Source organism: Pseudopipra pipra, chromosome 3, assembly GCF_036250125.1.
Source record: "Pseudopipra pipra isolate bDixPip1 chromosome 3, bDixPip1.hap1, whole genome shotgun sequence".
Lineage (NCBI taxonomy): Eukaryota > Metazoa > Chordata > Aves > Passeriformes > Pipridae > Pseudopipra > Pseudopipra pipra.
The window spans coordinates 6,301,932-6,327,161 of NC_087551.1; the positions used below are offsets into that span (position 1 = coordinate 6,301,932).

Below are 25,230 nucleotides of genomic sequence, written 5' to 3' on the forward strand. Positions count from 1 at the left end.
TAATGCCCAAAATTACTTTGGGCCAATTTAAACCATTTATTTCCAACGTATGTTAATGAAACACTTCTAAATGGCAGTATTTCCATTAATTAGTTCTATTACCCAGGAAGTCTTTAAGGGAGAAATTAAAAAAGCATATATATAATCTTTTAAAAATATACAAAAAACTTGTATACAAAATTTCTTCAATTTGTAGTCATATTACTTCCTTCTTTCTCAAGACAGGTATTCTTTACAGATCTCTGTGGAATTAAAAACTTTAAGATCACTCAGTCTCAGCAATAAGCCTCTGCAGAAGTGTTTTTATTATTTGTAAATACACCCATAATTAGGGCTATTTTTTGTAGCCATCTTCAGCACTTCTATTATTTTTAAGAGATGACATGATACAAAACTAACTGCCCCCAAACCTATGTGTTTTCAAGGTGTAGTTTTCCAACAGTAGTACAAAACAGTAATTGCTGTGGCAGAGGAACAGAGTGATTATTACTCTAATTACTTTAAAACTCCCCACCATAATTAAGTGACTGTTGGGGAAATTTTAGGCAGACAGGAATCAGAGCAGGCTGCAGTAACTTCAGTGGGTGTCACCAGTTAGAAGAGCTGAGACTAAAGTAAAGTCCAAGTAAAACCAAAGTTCAGTTATTTGAATTTCTGCTTTTTCCTTGCCTGAAACTCTTCAGTTTTATTTTTGACAGACTTTATGAGCATTGACAAGGCAGGATCTATGGCTTTCTTAGCAACTTCTCCTTTCTTTGCCACCTTGTTCTCCTGGCCCTTGTTTGCCTCCTTAAGATCCTGCTCCTTCTCTTCTCTTCGGCGAGCTTTCTCTTCCAGGATCTTTTCTACTGCCTTTGTCTTCTTGAAGTTTGGATCCGAAGGATCCAAATTAAACAGGGGAGAAGTAAACATGGCTTGGAATCTTGTGTCAGCAACATTTACCTGAGGGCAGAAAGGGAGCATTTATTTTAGGTAACCTTTTCCCGTGATAGCAAAGCTTTTAAACCCAATGAAATACGAGCTGCTTAAGAAGTCACAGCTCACAAGACTGTTTGTCATCCCTGGAACTGTTCCAGCCACAAAATCAAGAGTAGTCCATTACCTGGAAGTCATCTTCTAGTAATTCTTTCCTTTTCATAAGAAGTTTCTTTTTCTTCTTGCTCAAATTCTGTTGTTCTACAATCTTTTTATAATTAAAGTGTTTTCTGGTGTCATCCTCATCATCCATCATCAGCAGGGCCATTTCAGCCTGTCACAAAACAAGAAGGTCCATGTACACAATGAAATTAAGTTTTCTATGAAAAATACAGCATCTTGTTAATAAAGCCTGCATGAGTGTACATTAATATCTAAGAGCTGAAATAGGGTTGTCAGGGCAATATTATTTCATCCATAACAACATTTTTTTAACATTTTGAGGTGTATTTCCTTTTTATTAGATATAAATTAACCTAAAATATTTCCTTTTTATTGGATGCAAAAATAATTTCATATATAATAATATAATATGAATAACACAATGCTTTTATTATACATTTATATTATTATAATTAGTGTGATTAATATATAATAAAACTAATACTCTAATTTGAAAATTGTACACCATAATTTATAAGTTGCTAATGGATACAATTTCATATTGAGATTTCTATACCAAAATAAAAATTAACATATCTGGATTTAATACATTTATTTAGTTAACTTGTTCTGAGAAAGAATGAAAAGCAAACATGCAACAGCAAACAACTCAGTCTTCAAGGTTAGAATTCTACAGGTTTGAACACACAAATGTTTCATACAATGCTGATGTTAAAAGGTAATGGTTCAGCACTGCCCAACAAACTTTTTTTTGGGTAGTTTCTGTTTTAAAAGCTCTCACTATTAAAATTATACAGTTTTATAAGCATTATACAGTTTTATTAAAATTATACAGTTTTATGCCATTGCCATCCTGTGCACTCACAAACACACACCAAAGATTTGCAGAATTCAGGCAATGCAACATCTGTCATTCTTAACATTTTAAACCACTCTACCTTCTGTTTTTCAACTTCATCTTCATCTTCTGAGGTACTTTCTACTGATTCTGGCTTCTTCTTTAGACCTAAGTGCAAATAGAGGACATATTCACATTTATATAAGCTTTTGAATGAGGGTATAATTTACCTATGATCAGAACCCCTAAGTACATCCCATTTTCTTGCAGTCAACACTGCAAGGTGTGGAAAAATGCTGAAAAGTTAATAAAAAAGAAGCAGAGTTAAAGCAATAAAAATACACTGAATATTTGTTCAATGGAAGGAGCAGCAATATTCAAATGGCATAAACAAGTCAACAAAAAAAAAGAACAGTTATGAAAAATGGATTTACTGTATTTTTCATAGAGCAGTAGAGAGAGGTATCACAACAGTGCAGGCAAACATGACATCACACCACTCCCAGGGTGTTTTATCATGGGAATTAAGATATAATTGACTCTGTTCAGCCTGAATATTGTTCTGATGAAGCTCTCCTACTCTCTCAGCATTTAGATACACCGTGATTAGACAGACATAATGAACAGCAACAGCATAAGACATGAGTCAAACATAAACTAATGAAAACAGACCCATTTATAAATCCTACAGAATCAAATTATTCTCTTTGGAATGCCTGGAGATCTTGATCAAGAAGGAGCAGGAGAAGCAGAAGGTTTGGTTTCCTGACCTGAACCACATACTCTGACCTCTGAGCTTGGAATTACATTCCCAGGCAATTCACTGCAGCCCACTGGGGGTACTCTTAAGGAAGATACTTGGCTTCATTTTGCTAAGCCAGGTTTGTACTCAGACTAGAAATACAGACATGCCAGAAACACGTCAAGTTATATCACTGAGGATACTCTGGAACAGAACACATTTTTTGAGGAAGATTTTTTTCTGCCTTGACTATTCTCTTGACTATTTCTACGTGGATTCCAAGCTGGAAGTGGATCTCCAGAAGAAGCAAACTGCCACCACCTGATGTGCAATGTCATCAGCTTAAAAACTGTTCTTGATTTAGTAGTTCCAAAAAACATGCAGGAAAATCAGATTTAGAAATAATATTGTTACCTAAACTACACAATTTAACTACACAATTTAAGTTAATGTGTAGAAGGGAGAAATAAATGTCTTCTGTAAGACTTCAACAACTGTGGAATCTTTTTTATCTTCCCAGATGTGGCTAAACTAGGGAAACAGGGCACAGAAATACAAATCAGAGACAATTATATGAGAAGTTAAATCAGTAAACCTCTGTCTTTCCACACATCCCTCAAGGAAAGGCCCCTCAAGTCACCTTCCCTCATCTTTCACTACATGTGGAATCACAGAAGTGAACACAGGTTATCTTTATGCCTTCAATGTTTTCTGTGGCTGCAGGTGGGGCTGAACCAGGAGCTGGTATCAAACTGAGCTCTCCTCCATGAAAATAAGTAAATTAATAGAACCTTTATTTCTTATTATGACACTATGCAGCCAATAAAACCATCTTTGAACCTAAAAATCACTCTTAGCACTCAAAAATTTGCACCATATTGAAAAGTTTGGTTTCAGAATTCCCAAACTTTTCAATACACTCCTTCAGCAGTCCCTCTTCCCACATGCATTCTGGAAGACACCCCCCCACACACACTTTTTGCCCACTTATGGCAAACTGATTGCAAACCCTCAGATTTTTCCTAGCACCTCATTCCCACTGCCATCTTTTCATCAGGTTTGTTCCCCCTACAGCAGCAGACACCCCAGTGTTATGCAGAACCAGCTGGGAGCTGCTACCAGCCAGTAGGAAAAGCTTCCAGTCCTTGCTGGAATCCCCCCCCTCAATCTGCCACTTGGCTGTTTCTCAGCTCAAGGATTTCATTTGCAACGTTCACTTTGCACATCAACAACTTTCCAGTGCTGACAGCAAAAGCTAATCATAGTTCTGAGACTTCAGTACAGAGGCTGACCCCAAATCTAAAACCCCTCTCACAAGACCTCTTATCTGCCTTACTCAGAAGCTTGAGAGTCAGTCTCAAAAGCCTCACAAAGACACACAGTAAATGAGTCTTTTCATCTACTTTATCTTCCAAGTACAGGTTCTACAGCTATACTGAGATTTTGCTGTTAACCTCTAATGTCCCTGCAGTCCTACAGCTCCCTTCCAGCTTTAAAAAGCCATCAGTTCCTACATATATCATAAATGAGATCATGAGAAGGCATCAAATGGTTTGGAACCTAGAGGAGTTACAATAATGTTTAAAGACCTTTTCCTCAAAGAAGGATCAACAGAAATTACATTTAATAGTCTGAAGTGTTCTGAAACTGTTCAGTGATCTCCAAAATCAGGACACTGCTCTCGTGTTAATAAGCAATTGCACTATTCAGCTATTAATTTTCCAACAGTTTAAGCTACAAGAGTCATTCTGTCTCCCATGAACCTTTTATGAGACCCCACAGAAACCGATGCAGCGAGACTGAAACCGGCCAAGCCAAATCCAAGTTTTCCAAAGCTTTTTGAAACACTATGGGCATCAATGTAAAATGGAAGTGACAAATGATTTTTTTTTTCTTGACAACATAAAACTAGAATCAAGCTTCTGGAATGCAACATCAAGGCTCATATATATGCAGCATCTGACATTTTAGCCCATGGTGCTATTAAAAAAACACATGAAAAAACTGTGCAAAGCAAGCAGAATCATGAATTTCAGGAGGGCTGATGTGCACACACCTGCACCCTGCACAGCCATCCTTTGGGCACAGCAGGAATGAAGAATTCACTCTACCTGGCCTCTCCCAAGATGAAGCACCCCCCCAGTGTAACAATCACTGCCTGCATTACAAACAGTTATCAGGAACAAAGACATACCTGAGGAATTTATGCTTGAGTAGACTTCCCATAATTTCCAGTTCTCCTTTCGTAGCACTCAAAGGTGTTGTGCCCTTTGCATGCTACAGCCAATTAGTGAATCCAGCACGGGAGCAAAACCCTAACAGCACTGCTGGATCCTTAGCTCCTGCACTGCTCCACAGGAGTCTGCAAACATCCCCTGTCACACGCTTTTTCAGCATAATCCAAGATAATCTGACAGTCAGTTGAAGGGAATTGTGTATGGCTTCTGAAAAATGATGACCATTCGAGTTATTGCTGCCTGTACCCTACATACAAAGTTGGTGGAGTTCCACTGAAGTTCACAGATGATTGTAACCCATTTTCCCCCACTGCATAAGTTAGCTGTGCTTAAAAGCAACCCCAGCAGTGAGACAGAGGTTGTTCTGGGTAAACTTGGTGAAAGCCAAAGTTGTACAGTGTAATTACCATTAAAACATCTCCCGGCTTGCAGCCAACCACTGTCCCCTCCCTTTAAAACCTCTCCAGGGCTAACCATGTTCTGGTTTTCTCCTGTATCTCAGCAGATTATCAGTAACCTTGCAGACAAAAGCTTCACTTTTCTTAACCTTTATGTCTATTTTATTATCCTCACAGACTCCACAAACATTAAAGTCTATTCCCCAGATTATGGACAAGAAGGTTTAAGGATGTGCAGATACAACCATTCACTACTGAGCCCCTCCAGGGCACAGAGAACTTCTCACATAAAACAGAAGGAAACATTTTATCAGAGATTTTGTATAATATGTTGAAATGTCAAATATTAGCATGAGAGTACCTAGGTAACCTTGCTACTGAAGAAAAACTAAAAAATGTGGTGGTAGGAATGGTATCTTTAGAATGAGTTATTTCAGAACCTGTAACCAACTCACCATGGCAGAAAACAGCACTACATGACACCATAGATTGTTTTTTCTAAGACATGGGCAGGACTCGCCCTACTGTTCTGTATTTCAGACTATTAAAACCTACACATGAGCACAAAGTCATTCAGGTTTTGCTTTTTAATTATTTACTTTCCCCTAACACAAATATCAAACAATCAGGTCAGAAGCCTGTGCTGGCTGGTATCAAGTTAAAAGTCATTTAAACTTTTTAAATGGAATTTGGATTTGCACTGCTCTGCTGAACCCCACCCATCAAAACAATACACTGGTAATATTTGTAAATCTATTGCTATCTTCTTTTTGTTTGTTTTCTTCTGTTTTTTTTCTTCTTTTAATGGACTTTAGTATGAACCACCCTTAGGTTTTGGTTCCCAAAACCACAGAATGCCAGGAACTCACCAATACTGATTTTAACCAGTAAAATCACATGAAATAAATTTGCTGTTATCACAGCAAAAGTTAATTTAGACATCTGACTGAAGAGCCTGTAAAAAAGGTGTCCTCGAAATCTAAAGTGAGCAAGTTATTTCCTAAAATACTGCATTTCACTGTTTGTGTTTCTATGCAGCCAAGAGTACACAAGAGAAAATGTGTATCAGCCTGGAAGAAAAATGATTTCTTCTGAAAGACAACTTTGTTTATAATGCAAAAAAGTTTGATGTTTTTGTAACTGACCCACATTTCGAAGGGACTCATATATATCTGGCTCTTCCTCTGTAAAAGGATACAGGCTTTAAAAGCAATGGAGTTCTCTTCTCTGGAATATTTAGGGGAGCAGCTTGTTTTTAACATCCAGCCCCAGAAACTGGCTAACTAATGGTATCTGCTGAAAGCTGACAGGACATTCCCTACCATTCCACATATCAAAACAGGCATCATTTTACAAGAACAGCAATTTCAGGCAAATGACACCTACTTCATTTAATTCTGAATATTCTGTCTGTGCATTTACTCCAGGCTGGCTTTGTTCTGAAAGCTCAGCATTTAAAGAAAGGGCAGATTTATCCCCAAGTCACCTGTCTTGACCCACCTGTTTTCTCTAATTCTTCAGCAAAATACGGGTCGTTGAGATCAACATCAGGTGGAAGTTCATCTTCACTCTCTTCTCTCTCAGCAGTGGCCTGTAACAAAGCACAAATATTATTTCAATCAACATATGAACAACCACTTAAGTTTCACTGGAATTAGATGTTCCCTCTGTTACTAACTGTGAAGATGAAAACTGAAATACTGTACATGGAACATCATAAAACTGGAATACACTAAAAACTGCTACAAAGACAGATCAACAATTTAAAACCTGTTTCACACGTTTAAAGCTTTTTATTAAGTGTACCCCCAAACTGTGATGTACCAGCTAACCACTCCAACAAATTACAGGATCACAGCACTGTTATATCCTCCCTTTGTGTTCCACAGATTTTCTGCCTGGGCAAATACTTGAACAAGGAGCTTCATTTTGTGGTCCGAATTTCAAAAAGACTGAGCTTGGATTTAAAAGATCATATTTTATGTGCCCCTTGACTTAATTTATCTGACTGAACGAGAGTATTACGCCAGAAAAAGTTGTTCTGCTACCTAACAGTGCTACTTTATTCAGAACACCCATGAGGTTGAAGAAGTTACTCATCAAATGCCAGTGAAAAATAATTGGAAGTCAAGGTGTAGAGATTACTCTCAGTAACATTATTCTGCAATATGAGTTATATTCAGAGTAATTTAAGAAGTTAGGGAAGCTAAATTCTGTATGTCACATGCCTTTTTTCAAGCACAGGCACAAATATTTCATTTATCTGCCTGTTCCTGCACATCACTGCCACAGGAGTCAGCTGCTTCACCATTACTTTCCACATGTGAGAAGATGAAGCAACAGCAATTTTCACATTAGTATAGGACTGTTTTGTTATTTACACACAAAGCTGTTTACCAAATTTGCGCTTGCAAATTGAAATTGGAATAGTTCTTTGTGGCTATTAATTCTTTGCCAGCTTTGGCAAACAATCCTGTATTATTTTAGCCCCAACATTTCCAAAACTACAATTATCATTCTCATCACAGCTTTGCACACAGTAGCAAAAAGACCCCTCCTAATGCATTCCAAATGCAAATTAAAGCCAACTGTTATTATGAATAATTTCTCTTTAAAGCAGCACAAGCAGATAAATGAAGTTTTGTGTAACATATGTATGGTCAGTAGTATCCTGAATATCACTTGCTTTCTAAGTTTGATGAGGTATCCCAGTCTTTCCACACGAGTAACTACCGCGTATTTTAACCTTAAAATAGCAGCTATACAATCTTCTATTTAGTTTATCCAAAACAAACAATATCAGCAATTTAAGAAAACAAACAAAAAGTGGTCAATGTAAACATTACCTTTCTCTTTTTTTTAAGCATTCTTTTTTCTTTCTTCTTCTCTAGATATTTTTGCCATGGAGTCAGGTTATCCTTTCCTTCCAACCTGTTTTTGACCATTTCTTCAGCAGTTTCTTTGAGGCCTAGAAAAAAAAAAACCCACTCCATAGTAAATTACAGAAATGAGATGAATCTGAATTTTTTTTAATCAACCGTTTTCTCCTTTGTAAAAGAATAATCTAGTTTTTCTTTAAAAAGTCCATAAAAACAACGTAAATATTGCTTAAAACAACATCTTTATAAAGAAGATCACTTTACAGGATGTGTTTTTCCAAATAAAACATTCCTTCAGTAAAAACTGTACAAGAGTCAGAAGAAGAGCTTCCTTATGTGATACCTGATTCCCAACATTCTTGCTGTTCCCAGGAAAGGTCTCCTCTCCCCACATTAGACTGTGCAGTCCACTTTTTGAGTAACACAATAAAAATAACAACAGGCATACACAGAGCCATTATGTTTAATGTACCACACTCTAATTAGTTAAGATGCTGAATTAGTTTCTGAAACTTTGCCTCTGTGACAATATTGTGATAATGCTGCAGGATCTCTGCTATCCAGTGTATTTTCTGTTCATCATTATAAATGAGAACAGTAAGATATTATTTGAATAAATTTAAAATAAAAATAAATGCACAGCTAGAAGGCTCAGAAAAACTGTGAATCCCCCAAATTTCTTGCATTGTGTACTAATGTCATGACATTACATTTTTTAAGTTAAACTAGACAAAGTATTTTAAAGTTATCTAGTCATTTAAGGCTACTTAGTACTAGTCTGCTTTAACAACAGAAAATTATCTAAAATAAAAAAAACAGTAGGTTCCTGGTATGACAGCAAATCTAGATTTAGATTCAATGCTTCAGTTAAATAGCTTGCTTTTGTTTTTTAAAGTATTTATTAACAAGAAGATGAGATTAAGGGCACAGATCACTTGAAACACATCAGCCTCTCAAAAAACCAAAAAAATAAATAGTTGAAAGAGTGTTTTCTGTTATCACTAGTTGCCAGTTCAAACTGTAATAACTCAAGATCAAAAAAACCCCAAATTTATAAAACAAAAAGAAAAGGAAAAAGCAGCAAGAGAAATAAACCATCCTCTTACTTGATTAGCACACCAAGTGAGTAAAAGTAGTTTGTGTATTTAGCAGCTGTGTGAACTGAAAGACAGAAGGAGAAAAGTACCATTCTATCACCAGACAGATTTCTGAAAAATTCGATACACTTCAGGAATGCTTTTTCAAAAGTCATTACATCACACAGCACTTGGATGTTATGAGGACAAACACTGATTTCAGATGCAGCTTATGCACTTTCAGCCCCTTCCTCACAGGATGGGCACTTGCAAGAGCAAAATTCCTTGATGGAAAGAAATGAATTCTGCACTGGAGCAGAATTCAGTGGTAGGAACAGAATCCACTTCCCTGGCAGGAGGTAATACCTGAGCAATGAAGGATTTTTCTCCTACCTGCAATTCCTTGCTTCCTTCACTACATACTTCTTTTTTTTTCAGCTTCTGTAACAAAGCAGTCAGATATCCCACAGGTAACATCCTCTCCTGTGAAATGACTGAAATATCTTGGGAGTTTGGAGGAATCATGTTTCTGCTTTGTCCTCCAAGTCTGCTATTTGCCATCTCTTCCCCAGTTCTACTTGTTCTGATTTTCTCCCTTCAGCAACCCCTTCTTGCCACCCCAGTCCAGCCCTCACCTGACCACATCCTACTCTCCCGCCCCTCATTCCAGTTTTACTGCTCAGGAATCATACTGGGACCTCTCCAGATGTCCTAGACTAGATCCCATGCTTTCTCAGGTTTCTCAATTTGCCAGTCACTGCTCCTCCTCATTCCTTCCAGCTCTCCTCCATATGGAAGAGCTGAAAACAGAGATCATAATGGAAAAAATGGGCACTTTCATGGACAGTCCTGCCCTTCCACAGAAGGGCAGGCAGAACGTTTTTCTGGAAAACTGCAAACACCAATCCCTGTCCCGGTGCTTGTCCCCACTCCAAAAACAATTCCAAGGCTGGAGAGCTGTTACAACGCATCTGAAATACGAAGTGTGGACAAGATCTAAAATCATATTAAACCACAGAATCATAGGAAGGAAAGAGTGGAGCAAAAACAAGATAAAGGATCCTTCTATTATCCTGGAGAGATGACAGAATTAACAGTAAGTGGAAAACTGTTACAGCCACAAAAATCTGGTGCTAAACCAGCAAACGAATCAGAGCCACAATAAAGGAAGGATATTGCATAGGTTCACTAAAAACGTGCCATTAAGAAAACCTCTCATACAACAAGAACAAACATTCAGTTATCTCCAAAGTCAATGAAAGCAGAGTCATCAGCTTCCCAGAAATTGAACTACTATGACTTTGGATACTACTTTGGAGTACATTTACGGAAAAAATTACTGGTCAGGTACCAACCTTGCAGATTCTCTCTGAAGGTAGTAAATGCAGAATTAAAAAGTATAAGTCACATCTCCAGAGAAAGAGAGACCCCTGAGAGAGATCTCAAAGGAGGTTACAATATTTCTGATTTATTTGCCTGGAAAATGGAATCATTTGATCCATCTGGCACTGAAGGACTTGGAGGAAAATCCAGCCCTTTCTTGTGGTATTTGGCAGTCTCATGAAAGGCATTCGAGTTTCTCCACAGATTAGAGTGGCTTAGAAACTACTGTCCAGACCACTTCCCGGGAATAAGAGTGTATTTAAGTGGTCAAAAGGATTTTGATTGCAGAAGGGGAAAGGAATTGTCTACTTTAGGTAGAGTTATTAGCTGGCCATAGAAAGGGCTAATTTATACCCTTATCAATATATTTTATTTTATTTTTTTTTTAGAATAAATGAATCACACTGGTTTCATTTAATCTTCACAAAGAAAGGAAAGAGAGGAAAAGGTCATCTTTATTAGCATGCAACTAAATCACTCTTGAGCTAAAGGATTAGAAGTGTAACAAATACTTAAAAAAACTAAGTACACTGTTGTCACCCTGATGGGAAAGTGAAGGAGGGTGGGCAAGCCAGAACTTTTACTTCTCTAAACACTTAGTTTGGAAAACTTGTGCAAGTTTAACAGCCTGCATGTGTCACACTTATTAGAGGCTAAAAAGATAAATCTCTGTTCTCAGGAAATTCTAAATGAGCGAGTTCATCTTGCATGTAATGTCTCACCAGAATAAAGAACCATCTTGTTGCTGGTGGGTAAAAGGAATGGCAGGTAAATGCTCTGTTAACGTTAGAATTTGTCACCCCCAAAGACAAAATGTTAAGTCCAAACAGTGATCCAGGTGGAGATATACATTCCATAGGAGCTTTTCTGTGCTCTACATAATCTCTAACAACACACAGTTGGGCTTTACTGTGCACTTTACAGAGACATGAATGCTTTCTATTCTGTTTGTGACAAAAACAAATCTGAAATTTTCCTTTAAGCCCATCTAAATATTTACATCTCCTTCTTCCCAAAGGAAGAATTTTTAAGTCAAATAAAAAAACAAAACAAAACAAAACAAAACTTGGCTGAACATCATCAAGAAATGCAGTTGTGGTCTTCTCCCTCTTCACTTTCTAAAGGGAGCTTTGGGAGCTGGATAAGGATTCATAGTAATTGTTGCTTAAATCAGATATGATTAAGAAAACAGATGGATGCTTAAATATAACACTGATTTTGTGCCTAGAAGAAACAGACCAAAGAGAGTTGGAACTACATCTAATTTATTTTTGCTGGCACTGTGGTTTATTTAAAACTATTATGATTCAAGAATAACTGAATCATTCACGAAGTATGCCTTCTATAACCATGTGTAAATATCTGTGCCAAAACTCAATTTTTTAAATTAAGTCAAATCTCTGCCTTTCAATTGAAAAACTTCCTAGATTTAACTGTTGTAATTCTTCTGTGTATTAAACATTTGGGCAGGAAAAAGATTTTGCAGTAAGTCAAGCACATTAAAGCAGAGCTTGATAATAAAAATATTTCAACAGACGTAAACTAGTTCTGAAAAAAATTAAGGAGCCTTAAGAGATTACAACAAAAGCTATTTTTGAATGCTCAGGATGCTCCAATTGAACATAATTAAATTGTTTTGGAATTTAAAGAAGCACATTTGTTCAAGAAAAAAATAACATAGTAAGTAATGTACCTCCCATAAGGAAACACAGCTCTGACTATGTAGATATTGCCAGAGCTATAAACTACTGTTCAGTGTGTGCTGACTGTGCTCCACCATAAATATATATATATATATATATAAAAAAGTATCCCTTTGAGGTGTGCAGGACCTGCTCTCCAAATGCTGCCTGAAGTCAGTAACAGCTGAACTTTTGACTCAAAAGCCAAGTTAAAACACTGGTCTTCACTTTCAGGACTTGTGTTTTGGACAAGACCACATTGCAGGGGCTAATACCCAGAAGGGGCATTGCTGACCTCGAGGAGGTGAACAGTCTCTAGCAAAGGCAAGTGAGTTCTTCTATGACTTCCAGAAGCTCTGCTCTTGGATCATCAGCTAACTTTTTTCAGGGCAAGAAATGAGGAAACATTGACATACTGCAAAATCAGAGTTGCTAAATTAATGTGAAATACTACAAACCAGCAATGTAAACTTCATTGTGCACCCATGCACATTAAACCCAGCATCATATGAACAAACCTGACCCAGGACATGGACATCCAGCTGAATTTGGACAAAGTCAGTCAAATTTATTAGGATAGGGGGTGGTTTGGCTTGTTTGGGGTTTTTTTACCATCTCTCTCTCAAAAGAGATGACATAGCAAAAGTCCCAGGAGCCCCCCAAGAAGGTGCAGTAAGGAAGGAGTTGGACTAGATGTAGTTTGGGACAAATCCAATTTTCTGAAGTCAAGTTCCATTGCAAAGAAACAAGGAGCCCATGGATTAGAGAACTGGATTCCATCTCCGCTACAGTCAACACCCCATTTCTACTGAATGTGAATTAATTTAATTGTAACATGCAAGGCACAGAGTTAAGAGGGAAAGCCTCTAACAAAACTTCTTGCTTTCACTGGGCAGGAGACACTAAAGAGAGACTAAAGACTAGACCAATTTTTGTTCTTCTAAAATGAATGGTTTGCTCCAGATTCCTGACTACGTCACCACATTAAGTTGCTTAGACTTTTTTTAATTTACAGAACCTCTTTCATACAATTTGCAAGATTCTTCAGAAGACAGCAAGTAAAACAAACAAAAAACAACCCCAAATGTCCTTTCCAAACCAACACAAAAGATGGTAGCTTTAAACTATGTATAAATAAAAATATATATAATTACAGAACACATTCCTAGCAGTAATTAGTTTGACTGTAGTTTCCACCAAGTAACAAATACTTGTAAAAATCCTATAACAGATTCTATGTATGGGAACTCTTTGGTCTTGAATGTCCAGTGACAGGATGAATTAACTACTGAGCAAACAACACCACAAATGCAAGTACTGACACGCTGTGGACAGATGGAGTACAGCTCTGTGTCAGCAAACACTTGTCCTGTCGTCCATGATACAGCTTCTTCTAAAAGCTTTTGGAATAATTCATGCCAGAAATTACTGGAATCATATATTTCAATTAGATTAATTGAAAGCATACAATTATTTTTAATGCCACTGTATCCTTTCAGATACAGACCTTCTTATAAAGAAATAGGAATAAAACTGTTCTGTTCAGTTCAATCCATCTCAGTGAACCACTACAGACCAGAATATTTAAGAAGTGAGCATTTATATTCAACAGAAGTTACCTAAGTGAACTCAGGATAATATTAGGGTGAGTGACATAATTAGATATGCATTCCTATCTGGAATTAACCCACAGTGGTGAAGGGCCTGGATTCTGATCCATCTCTGGTCTCTGTATTTATAGTAACAGATGAGGCTGTGTCCTGCCATAGCCTGCACCTGCTGAGCCGATGCAGCACCTTGCTGCTCCCAAAAAGGGAATGTCAGACTTCCCTAGTCTTTGGGCTGCATTGTTTAACCCTCTGAACATTCACCAAATGCTTCCATTTGCACATCTGACTCAGCGGAAAAGATCCAGATTTTTTTCTCCTTTTCCAGAGTAGTTCTGCCTTTTTAGCAAACAAAATTAAGTTTGCAAAGAGACATACCCAGTGCCAGGGCTGGTTCAGGCATTCAGAATGAGTTCTGAGCCAGCATCAAGGAGGAAATGCCCCAGAGATCCCTTTGTGGATGTAGGGAACTGTTACCCTGGCTCATACACCTCATGGAAAGCACCCACCCATAAAAAACACAGGAGAATCAATTTGAATGTTTTATCAACATAAAGGAAAAAAGAACTGACTTCTGGATCTCAGAGTGAGTTCTGCTGGGATGCCACATGGTGAAGTTACCTTTTTTTTAGTTTCCAGATGACAATCTGTATGTCACTATCCCTCAACTTCTCTTCCTGGTAACCTTCCTTCTCCCAGAGCAGTCTCACTGGAAGGCCAGACTTCTCCCTTCTACATTCCCCCAAATCTTTATCATAATGCAAGCAAGACTTTCAAACCATTCTCCTCTAATTTTATGGCATGTTAACAAATCATACTGGTTTTCCTTTTTAAAAGCATAGGTACGTTTCATGACTCCATGGCAAACATGTGAATTCTATTTTAAAAAGTCTATAAAGGGATGAATGAAAAAGCAAATACAAAAGAAAAAAACCTGGATTAAAAGAAAGCTACAAAAAGAAACTTAGAGCTGAGGAACTGAGTTCAGTCATATTATTTCTTTTATTTGCCTCTTTCTAAACAATCTGGATTTCAATTTATGGAAAAAAAAAAGGTTTGTTTCTCCTACTATAAATTCAGCACCTTACACTATATCCCTGTTAGCAGGCCAATAGTGCATATCCTCCAAGGCAGGAAAAAAAAATAAAGCTTACCTGGAACCCATTTAATCTCCATTCCTATATCCTTCTCTTCCTGTTTTTTCTCTTTTTCTTGGATACTTTGCAAAAGTTCTCTGTACTTGGCAATTTGCTCTTCATCATCTTTTTGGCTTTTCCTCGGTTTGTCGTCTTCCATTTCATTAACTACATCACCATCTAGAAAGAGAGAGAAAAACTATCACTCAAAAAAGTGAGCAACTGAAGTTCACATTTAGAAACACCTTCTTAAATGAAATAAAAATAGTATCTGAAAAGACAAAAGAAAATTCGTGCAGCAAATCCCTGATTGGACACAGCATCCTTTACTGTATTTTAAAATTATTAGTTTCAGACTCCCTTACAGCAGGGCAGTACCTAAATTTCAAAAAACAATGCTGTAAAGCATTTTGAAAACAGAATCCTACGTTTTAAAAAGCAAACTTTGAAAGATTCTGTAACAGAGATAATTATTCAATGCCTTCACCTTCAGTGACTTGCTGAATTAACAAATGACACAAGATGGAAAGAAGGCTTTTTCTTCCTTTTTTTTTTCCAAGTTAAACGCAAAGAAAATGTGACTTCCAATAAGCTTTTAACAAATATTTGAGAGAGAATAGGCTTTAAAGATGCTGCAGATCCTTGAACTGTAGAAAACTAGGTTTGGGATAGGCTGCTTTTCTTCTGGTTCAGCATTAAGCTGTGCTTCCTACAGTACTGAACTGCAGGGACAGCACAAATGGTGTCTAGAAAGACATATCAGAGTTGCAAGTCTGGTTTTTGGCTAAAAGTGATGTGTGACACTGTTCTTTTCCACATCCCATCACTGCACAAAGCTGGTTGTGGGCCGGAAGCAGAAATATTTACTGTTCATAGAATCACAGAATCATTTAGGTTGGAAAAGACCTTTAAGATCATCGAGTCCAACCATTAACCCAGCACTGCCCACCACTAAACCTTGTCCCCAGGTGCCACACCTACATGGATTTTAAATACCTCCAGGGATGGGGACTCAGTGACTTCCCTGGGCACCTTGTTCCAATATCCACCACCTTTCCCTCATCCACCATGTCATAAAAGATTAGTCAAGCAGGACCTTCCTTTCCCAAGCCTATGCTGACTGGGCCTGATCCTCTGGTTGTCCTGTACAAGCCATGTGATGGCACTCAAGCTGATCTGCTCCATGACCTTCCCCAGCAGCAAGGTCAGGATGACAGGCCTATAGTTCCCTGGATCTTCCTTCCAGCCATTACCATAGATGGGAATTACACTTGCTAACTTCAAATCAACTCCCTAGTTATCCAGGATTGCTGAAAAACAACGGGAAGTGGCTAAGCAAGCACATCTGCCAGGTCCCTCAGCACCCTCAGGTGAGTGGATCCCACCTGGCCCCATAGACTTGCGTGTGTCTAAGTGGTGTAGCAGATCACTGACCATTTCCCCTTGGGATTCATTCTGCTCCCTGTCTTCCAGCTCCCAGAGAACAACTAGTCTTACTGAGGCAAAGAAGGCATTTATGTATTTAATTAAGCCTTTTCCATAGCCTGTCACTATGCTTCCCCCTGCATCCAACAAAGGATGGAGTTTCTCCTCAGCTCTCCTCTTGCTGCTAATGTATTTATAGAAACAATTTTTTTTGTCTTTCACAGGTTAAGTTCTAGCTGGGCTTTGCCCTTCTAATTTTCTCCCTGAATAACCTCACACAACCTTGTGTAATCTCCCCTGAGCTGCCTTCCAAAGTTCATAAACCCCCCTTTCTTTCCCAAGTTGCAGCCAAAGCTCTCTGTCCAGCCAGGCCAGGCTCCGTCCCCGCTGGCTCATCTCCCGCACGGCACATGGGGACACTCAGCTGCACTGTCCTCATCAGAAGCTGAGATCTAAGAGGGAAGCATCTGCTCACACGGAAAGCAAAAGCCAACTCTGTTTTGAAGATGAGAAGAAAAATAAGCCATTTTGTTGTTTCTTCCTCCTGGTGTCCTGTGAAGCGAGAAGCTGGATGGGCACTGAAGAAATCCTTAAGCTAAGAAAGGCTCCCTAGAACCCGGCTTCCTATTTACCACTGGTTTTGCCAGGAGATATTTAAATGGCAATGCACATTGTCATTCTTTCTCATTTAGATAAAACTTGCAGTTCTTTTGTCAAAACTAACTTTTAAAACAAATCCTCAACACGGCCTTCAAAGGAACCGTAAGAGCTTTTCATTCTGTAGGCAAACAAAGCACATTTGACAACAGCTGCAGGAAAGGAAAGTGAGCTGAGTATGTCCTCAAAGTTTGTTCAGAGTTCAAATAACCTTGTCAGTAGCTTTCAAGCATCACACTGTGTTGCACAACATCAGGAACCACTTTCTGCTGGATATTGAGGCAGCGATGCTTTCTGCCAACAGCTTGTTCAAAGGCTTTTTGAACAAAACACACCAACAAAACAAAAAGTTCTGGTGCATTAACAGCTGCACTGCAAGAGAAACACAATCAAACTGGGAAGGAGAAAAAAAGCAAAAGCTGATGAAATTTAAGAGTATAAAATGCAAGTATATTCTTATTGTTTTCAAAGGAAAGTACTAACAGAAGTGCTAAAAGATTTAAGAAGGACAAAGTTAAAATCGTGAGGCTGGTCAGAAACACTCCAATACAACAATGTGTGGGGGCATGTTTGTTCTTAAGAGTTGAAATTAATAAAAACTATAACCAAATGCAGAGGTTCAACATATTAAATTGGTGATTGGCAGCTGAGAGCACATTCTTGTAATCACAGGATTGTGAAAAGATTGTATTCTAAGTTTAAGAAGATTATCTTACAATAGTTGAGTAGATTGATTCCTTTTATTTTTTAAACTCAGCCTTAGAAAAACAGAAGATTAGAAAATTTATGGCAAATACAACATTTGACAAGAGGTCTCCTGCAAAGCTGAGTTTCTTTTAAAGATGGAAAGATAAAACTCCCCCTCATGACCTCATGGCACAGCAGAAAATTCAGCTACTGATTTGGATTCTGATGGGCCACACCATAAAAATGCACTAAATGGCTCAATCCTATCCAGGGTAGTTACTCAAATTCAGACAGATAGAAAGAAAAAAAAAAAAACAACACAACTCTCCTACAATGCATGTAGACCCACAGAATTACAAATATAAAGCTCTCTACTCCAGCAGTCAAGAAGCAAACCCAAGGTAGAGGTTACTGCACTGTATTACAGCATGATACAAAAAATTAAATGTGCTGACCTTAGTCTTACACCAGAAAATAGTGACAAAAAACCTGGGATTTAACCCCACTTTCCCACATTCTCAGCACTCCCTCAACAAGAAGTTGTGCAAATCCCAGTAGTTCATCCCAATGGTAATAAGAAAAAGAAAAATTTACAATTCAAGGTAATCAAAAGAAGCTTATTTAAAGCACATCAGAGTCAATGTCTTTTCCTAAGATATTTTTCAGGGAGAAAAGATACTGGAAGAAGAGAATGCAAACAGACAGGTAACAGTAAATGAATGGCAAGCGTAAAATTATGGCTTTTTTTAGGTTTTTTTGCATTTTCCTTCAGGTTTGCAGTGTAACCACTTGAGTGGTGTGCACTGGATGCAGTTCTTCAAACTCCCTCTGCAAACCAGGTGACTGTTGTCGCACCTTTAATTAAAAAACAAACCCAACACAACAGCTCCTGCAAATATGTTTTGGAAAAGTATTCAATACCTGCATCAGTTCTATCAAGTGTCTGGTAATTCATAGAAAGAAAATAATCATGTTGTGGTATTTCTATTCTGAAATTCCCATGGAATTCCAGCTCATAAACTGCTGGATCCTCTGGCTTCTTCTTTCCAGAGACAATATTAAATAATTGCATGTTCTACTTCTGTCACCTTCCATGTCTTAGCCTTCTGTAATAGTTCTAGCAAATATAAACACATGTGAAGAGTGCTCATTATTAAGAGAGAAAGGAAGGCTGTTCTGTCATCTGATAAAATGCTGTATATGCATTTAAATTTCTCTATGTTGTCAGAGTTATTGGACCAAATAGATTTCAGAATTGTAACAAGATTTAATCAATGGTCTGATTTTATTTAACATTAAGCACTAATGTTATGTCCTTTCCAACTCAGGATATTCTGTGATTGGATGATCATACTATCAAGATCAGCTAATTAAAAATACACCTATAAAGGTATTTTGTCATATAGTCTGTTCCAGTATCTGTGTGCTGTGCAAAGCATAACAGCAGAAAAGATGTTGCTCTTGCCAAGATTTAAACAAAAAAGAACAGATAAAAAGCTGAGACATGAACCCCATAATGCTTAATTTGAAGCATATTTTAAATGCCATACACTAAGGCACTGGTGCTCGTGGTCAAAATAGCAATTATGGGCTGGATTTGGTGAATGCCACAAACGATTCCTGACTGGAACAACGGCACCCGAGTGATAGAAAATTCAGGAGCAACGTAAAGGAGACAATTTGTGCTATGAACCACAACATTCCAGGTCACTGAAATACTTGACATTACAAAACTGTTGTATAACAGTAACACTAACAGTCATGATGCACATTTTAAAAGCTGAAAAATTCCATGAAAAACCCGCCAGATTAGAACAGGCCAACAAAATCCCGTTTATAAATAAAGCATTTTGATAAGTTTAAAGAGTATGAATAAAAGTCCAGGACATTTTTTCCTTCCTTATCACACTCCTACATGTCCATTCACGCAGCTGACATTGATTTTTCCCATTTGTGCATAGTGCCACAGAATTCTGCTGGATGGAATCCTGACAGATGGGATCCTGTTTTGTATCACATAACTGCATGGATAAAACCTCAGGAACACATTAAAGACATGACAACATAATTCCTCTATTAATAACTTACTTTTCAAAACCTCATTAGAATCCAGATATTTCCAGGTTTAGAATTTATTAGTGTGATAAGATTACTCTAAGGTCAATTTTTTTTTTCCTTCCCAGTAGTGGAATTTTACTCTTTAAAGGTTCTGAAGTATTGCTTACATGGATATTTGCTTTCATCACTGTCCTATCACAGATGCTATTCTTTAACATCATGATCATCTTGTATGATCCCCAAAGTTCACAAAGGTACAGTTTGTAAATGAATTTTTATGCATGAGAAGATGAGAAACAAATGGACATTAACCCTGCCAAGATATTGCCAAGCTGAGTTTGCTGCCAGAAGATTTCCCAACTCCATAACCAGAAAAATCTGTAATGTTCTTTTCCATGCTCCAAGCTCATCTCTGATTGCAACAACCTGCTTTAATGCAGCATAAATCAATTTTAACTCTGCTTGAAAGACCTGATTAAGGCTTAATGAAGTTTTATTTGCCTTGTAATTTAGGCTATATATATTAATAAAAGCATGATGAATTTTAGAATGAAAACAAGCAAGTTAAATCAGGGATTTTACACATTGGTGCACCAAACACAGAAGATTTATGTACCTTACAAAGTTGGATGAAATACTCTTTGTTTTCTTAAGAAGTGAATCAAAAAGCATTTGAAAGATTCATTTAGTCATTAACCACTTGACATTTCAAACCAGAACTCTTCCTCTGAAAAGGACACACTCACAAATTCTATGGTTCTATAATTTTATCTCAGAAATGAAGAGATTAAAGTAGTTATTGCCAAACTTGACAAAGAGATGTCAAGGTACCCTGAAAAAAAAAAAAGGGGGGTAGGAGGAGAAATAAAAAAAGCAAGAAAATTCTTTTATGCTTAGAGTTTCAAGCTCCTATTCAGAAAGGAGCTACTCAGGGGCTCAGTCATTAGGATCACTCCAAATCACCTACTATTTGGTCATTTTTGATCAGTGTTACTCAGACTTCACAGAAAGGCAACAGATCTTCATTCATTCAGCACCAAATGAACAGAATGGCTACCACATTCTCTACATAAATAATTCAAATGTATGATGAAAAACAACTCTAACAGATTTACCATATCAACAATAAAGAAAACAGGCCATGATTTAGATCATGTGATCTTGCTACTTGAAATCCCTCAAACTATAATTGTTATACTGGGCTTAATCAAACATTAATACACCAGATAAAGAGATGCTGCAGTAGACAAATGAAAACCAGAGAGCTGTTTCAAAGCCAGGGTGACAACACTTAAGTCAAACTCTTATTAACAATCTTCTAAGTAAGCTGAAAGTCCAAATTCAGCTAACATACTTTGTCTCCAAAAATAATGACACAATTTTGGGGTCACACCAGTGATATTGTTTACTTGGAGAATCAGAATTGGGTTTGCATAATGAGTATCAATGGTGGCTTTAGAGATACCATTTTAAAAACTCACATATATGAGAAAAAAAGAATGCCAAGGTCCAGGAAATTTAAAAAACTCTACAGCTTCCATGGTAAGGGGCCTAACATAAGAATCTTCCAAAAAAAGTTTAGCATTTGTCAATGTTCTGTCATCAAGCTAATTATTTACTAATTGAAAAGAGAGAAGAAAAAATGTCAACATGCTCCCCCTCGTTTCCCTCCACCTTTAGGTCACACACACAAAACATAAGCACACACCAGTCTCAGAGCTGTTTAGCTCTAGAGGAAAGGCAGGTTATTCTCATAGCAGAACCTGACCACAGCTTTTACAAAACATCATCCTTGTAAAAGATGACATTCAAAGCATTTTCTGCAGATACAGAATTGAAATATTTAAATAACTCCTGTTCAAAACACTGGAGATAATGACTCTGCAGACAACATCTATTACCAAAGTACCTTGCTGCTCTTCTTCCTCTTCTTCACTTGATGAAGCCAAATAGGCTTGAAAATCCATGTCAAGAAGCTCCTCTTTGTTAAAAGTTCTGCTGAGTGATGTGACTCGTTCATGATCTGTCTCGTCCCATGTGATATCTACCTTAAAAACAAGAATGCCAGTTGTGGAAGCTGGAACACTAAAGCTAAACATTGTAACACTGGATTTTAGGGAAAATAATTTGATACCAGCAATATAACCCTGTTAGTAAGCTCTCTACAATAATTAGCTATAATAACCATTTGCTAAAATAAATTTATTTATAACTTTTTGGAATTTATTTTACAGTGAGTTTCAAGGAGTTTGAGCTACATAAAAAATCTCCTCATGCACTGAAGAGTTCTGTAACAGCAGGTCACACAACACAAAACCTCTGCAAGCCACATTTCCTTTGTGGCAGCAGATACTGGTGTTGAAGCAGCCACCAACTCCTCTCTTTTCCTCTTCCAGCAGCAACTCACTCCTGGAATCACGTAGGGATCGCAGTGGGGACAATGAAAGCGTTTGTAAAACTGCACCCTCAGCCAGAGCATGGAACAGATGAGAGTGAAAAATGACCCAGCAGAAAGCACTTATTTCTCAACTAATCACTTCCCCAGTCTGGTTCCCTTCACGGCCAGATGGAAGCGTTGGCTGGCAGCGAGACAGAGCAGGGGTGAATCGCTGCAAGGAGGGGAAGCAACTGCTGAGGCCTGGGACCACCACCAGAAAGGCCCTTACTGACTTACACACAAACACCCACTTTAGGCAAATTAGAAGGTTTAACTGTGAAAAAAACCAAAGCCATTTCATGTACGACTTTGACTGGGTTAAAACACGGTATTTAATTTGTAGCAGAGAATCCCAGTCTCTTTTAAATTAATCCAAAACAGGGCTGCAACTTGCGGGTCTGTAACACGTTCAGATCTTTTAATGCGTTTGATGACTTTATTTTGAAACAGTGGAGATAATCAGTAATCTTTTCCCCACTACAAACATAATTTCCAAGCTGACAGCAAAACTAAACACATTAGAAGAACATTACAAAACCACTGTAAAGGTACCTTTGATGTCCCCATAGCAGCAGATGTGAAGTACTTTGGTTTATAAGCAGCTACATTCACTTCTGAGGCTTCATCTTTCGGCTTATCATCAAATGTAACATTATCTGGAATAAATCTTAAGGGCAAATAGAACATGTTATTCCTCAAATACATTGGGAAATTTCATAGTATAAACAGCCTAAGATTTTCACGAGTATGGTACATCAGCATGAAAGAATGTGCTAAAATAAAAAGCAGGTAAGCCTGAAATGGGAACAAAATGGGTGAATGTTCCAGAGGTGTAAGATGAACTGCCCGTCTTCTGCACAGCTATTCCACAGATTTTCTGTGTGTAACAACACCCTTTTTGGGAAGTAAATCAATTTTCAGTCTGGTCTAAACAGGGCCAGAGGCAGGGTTTTTTTGGGTGGTTTTCTTTGTTTTAAGAGTCATCTTTGCAGGAAGCTTAATGTTAAAAAGTTAGTAAAACGGAATTTGGAAACAGATAAAAAAATTCAAAACATTTTAGGAAAGCCTGGTACATCTTCAAAATTATAATTAGTAGGGGAAAAAAATGTTAAAAAGACCAAAGTCATGGGTAACAATTGAAGAACTTGGTTTAAAAAGCAAAAACGTTTCTACACTATGTGAGATTAAAATTTAACAAAGCAGAAGAATAAGAAAATCACTGGAGAATTTCAAACAGCTGTGTCTGTTGTAAAACATTACATTTCTATGTTTAAAATGATGAAAAGTTACATGTTCACTTGGCAAAGATCATCTTCTCCAAAATGGTTCAAAGCAAATGAATTAAGCTCCTCTAGAAAATGATTCAAAGCAAAAAATTTAACTTCCACTGACTTCCAAGAGTGCCCACAACACGGGTCCCAAAAGACAAATGGCTTCTGTCACAACCTTTTATGATTTAGTAACTTTTCTGCTCAGACTGAAAAGCTTTTTTTGCAACAAAAGGAAATACTAACAATGAAGCAAATAATAATTTAGAATCCTTTCTTCTCCAAACGTGACTTTTGAAATATTAGAGCTTCCAGCTCATCCACAGGGGCCAACATATCTATTGCAGCTTCATGACAACAGCAGCAATATTCTTGCCCCGTGGGAAGCAATCCTGACAAAATGCCACTTCTGGACCCGTGGGGAAAGAAAAGAGAAAAAGAAAAAAGCAACACTGTGTTGCTGTTTTCTTTTCTTTACTTAGTTGTACCAAAAGTTTGAAGATGCAACCAGGACATTTTATCTGTCTTCTCTGAAAATAATCTCTCTGTGCAGAGATGCTCTCAAACTTCCCATATTCCAGTGGTCAAAAAGAACTAAAAACAACCAAAGGGAAACTCAGCAACCCACTGGATGCCCAATTTATCTTCATATCTCATTTTGGTTACAGAATAAAGTCAATATAATTTACTCCAAATTATTTTAAACTGCCTTGAATTCTCCCTCCCTGGCCCAACATGTAAAAATGTCCCCAGTGGAGTTACCTCAGGTCTATGAATGAACAGCTACTTTCAAATTCCAGTCCATCACATTCCTCATAAATTTTATTGGCTGTTTCAGGAGAATCACATTCTACAACTGCATAGAAGTATTTCAGTCGTTTAAACTGATATTCCCGCAGTTTTTCCCTATAAATCCTGCGAAAGTGGAGAAAACACCACGGTCAGGTGAGCTGGCTTTAACAACTTCTCATCTGCAAAATATTTTAATTCAAAAATTAAAACATTTATTAAAAACATGCACCAATCAAACACTCTCTCAATCTTGTGATGAGATTAAATATTAAACAGCACGAGGTTCCACCAGTTTCTATTCAGTTTTATCAAGTGTCCTCTGATGCACTAGGAACTTTCTCCAAAGGGATCTTCCCTTATTTTAGGAGAATCCAGATTTTCTAAATGCAGGGCAGTCCAGCAGGATGTATTATATAAATATGGTCCCAGCCAGGCTGCCAAACATCTGGAAATTCTGGAAAAATATAAAAGCAAAACCTTTAACAAAAGCTAAAAAAAACACCAAAAAGGCAAAAAAAGACATGCCTCGACAGTGGGTTAAGTTAAGCCCTAGTAAGCCAGGACTGCTGCTTAAAGCACTCAAGAAATCTCCATCTGGGAATTCTTGGCCCAAGTTTAGGTCCCTGTTGATGGACAGATAAGAATTTTGACAGTGAGCACCAAAGGGAGTTTACTGCATGAATTTGTAGAGGAGAAATGCTGTGTTAAGCTCTCATTCATTTCATTGATTACTCCAATGAGCTACATTATATGAATGTTGAACTCACTCATCAACAGGCAAATCTTCTCAAGTTTCATCATAATGCATTTATGAAATGCACTGAAAAGAA

The 25,230-nt window shown here is 37.6% G+C and overlaps 1 protein-coding gene across 1 annotated transcript in view; it reads right to left on the reverse strand.

The window, feature by feature from the left end:
- The window catches only part of ESF1 (ESF1 nucleolar pre-rRNA processing protein homolog), a 30,530-nt gene continuing 5,300 nt past the window's right edge, over window positions 1–25,230 (reverse strand). The window contains exons 6-14 of the mRNA XM_064647565.1: window positions 24,371–24,523; window positions 22,893–23,007; window positions 21,813–21,951; window positions 15,095–15,256; window positions 8,160–8,281; window positions 6,814–6,904; window positions 2,037–2,104; window positions 1,103–1,249; window positions 1–942 (exon numbers count right to left, since the gene is read on the reverse strand). Of these exons, the coding sequence (XP_064503635.1) occupies window positions 643–942; window positions 1,103–1,249; window positions 2,037–2,104; window positions 6,814–6,904; window positions 8,160–8,281; window positions 15,095–15,256; window positions 21,813–21,951; window positions 22,893–23,007; window positions 24,371–24,523 (1,297 nt within the window). The 3' untranslated portion in view covers window positions 1–642. The remainder of the gene's footprint in view (window positions 943–1,102; window positions 1,250–2,036; window positions 2,105–6,813; window positions 6,905–8,159; window positions 8,282–15,094; window positions 15,257–21,812; window positions 21,952–22,892; window positions 23,008–24,370; window positions 24,524–25,230) is intronic.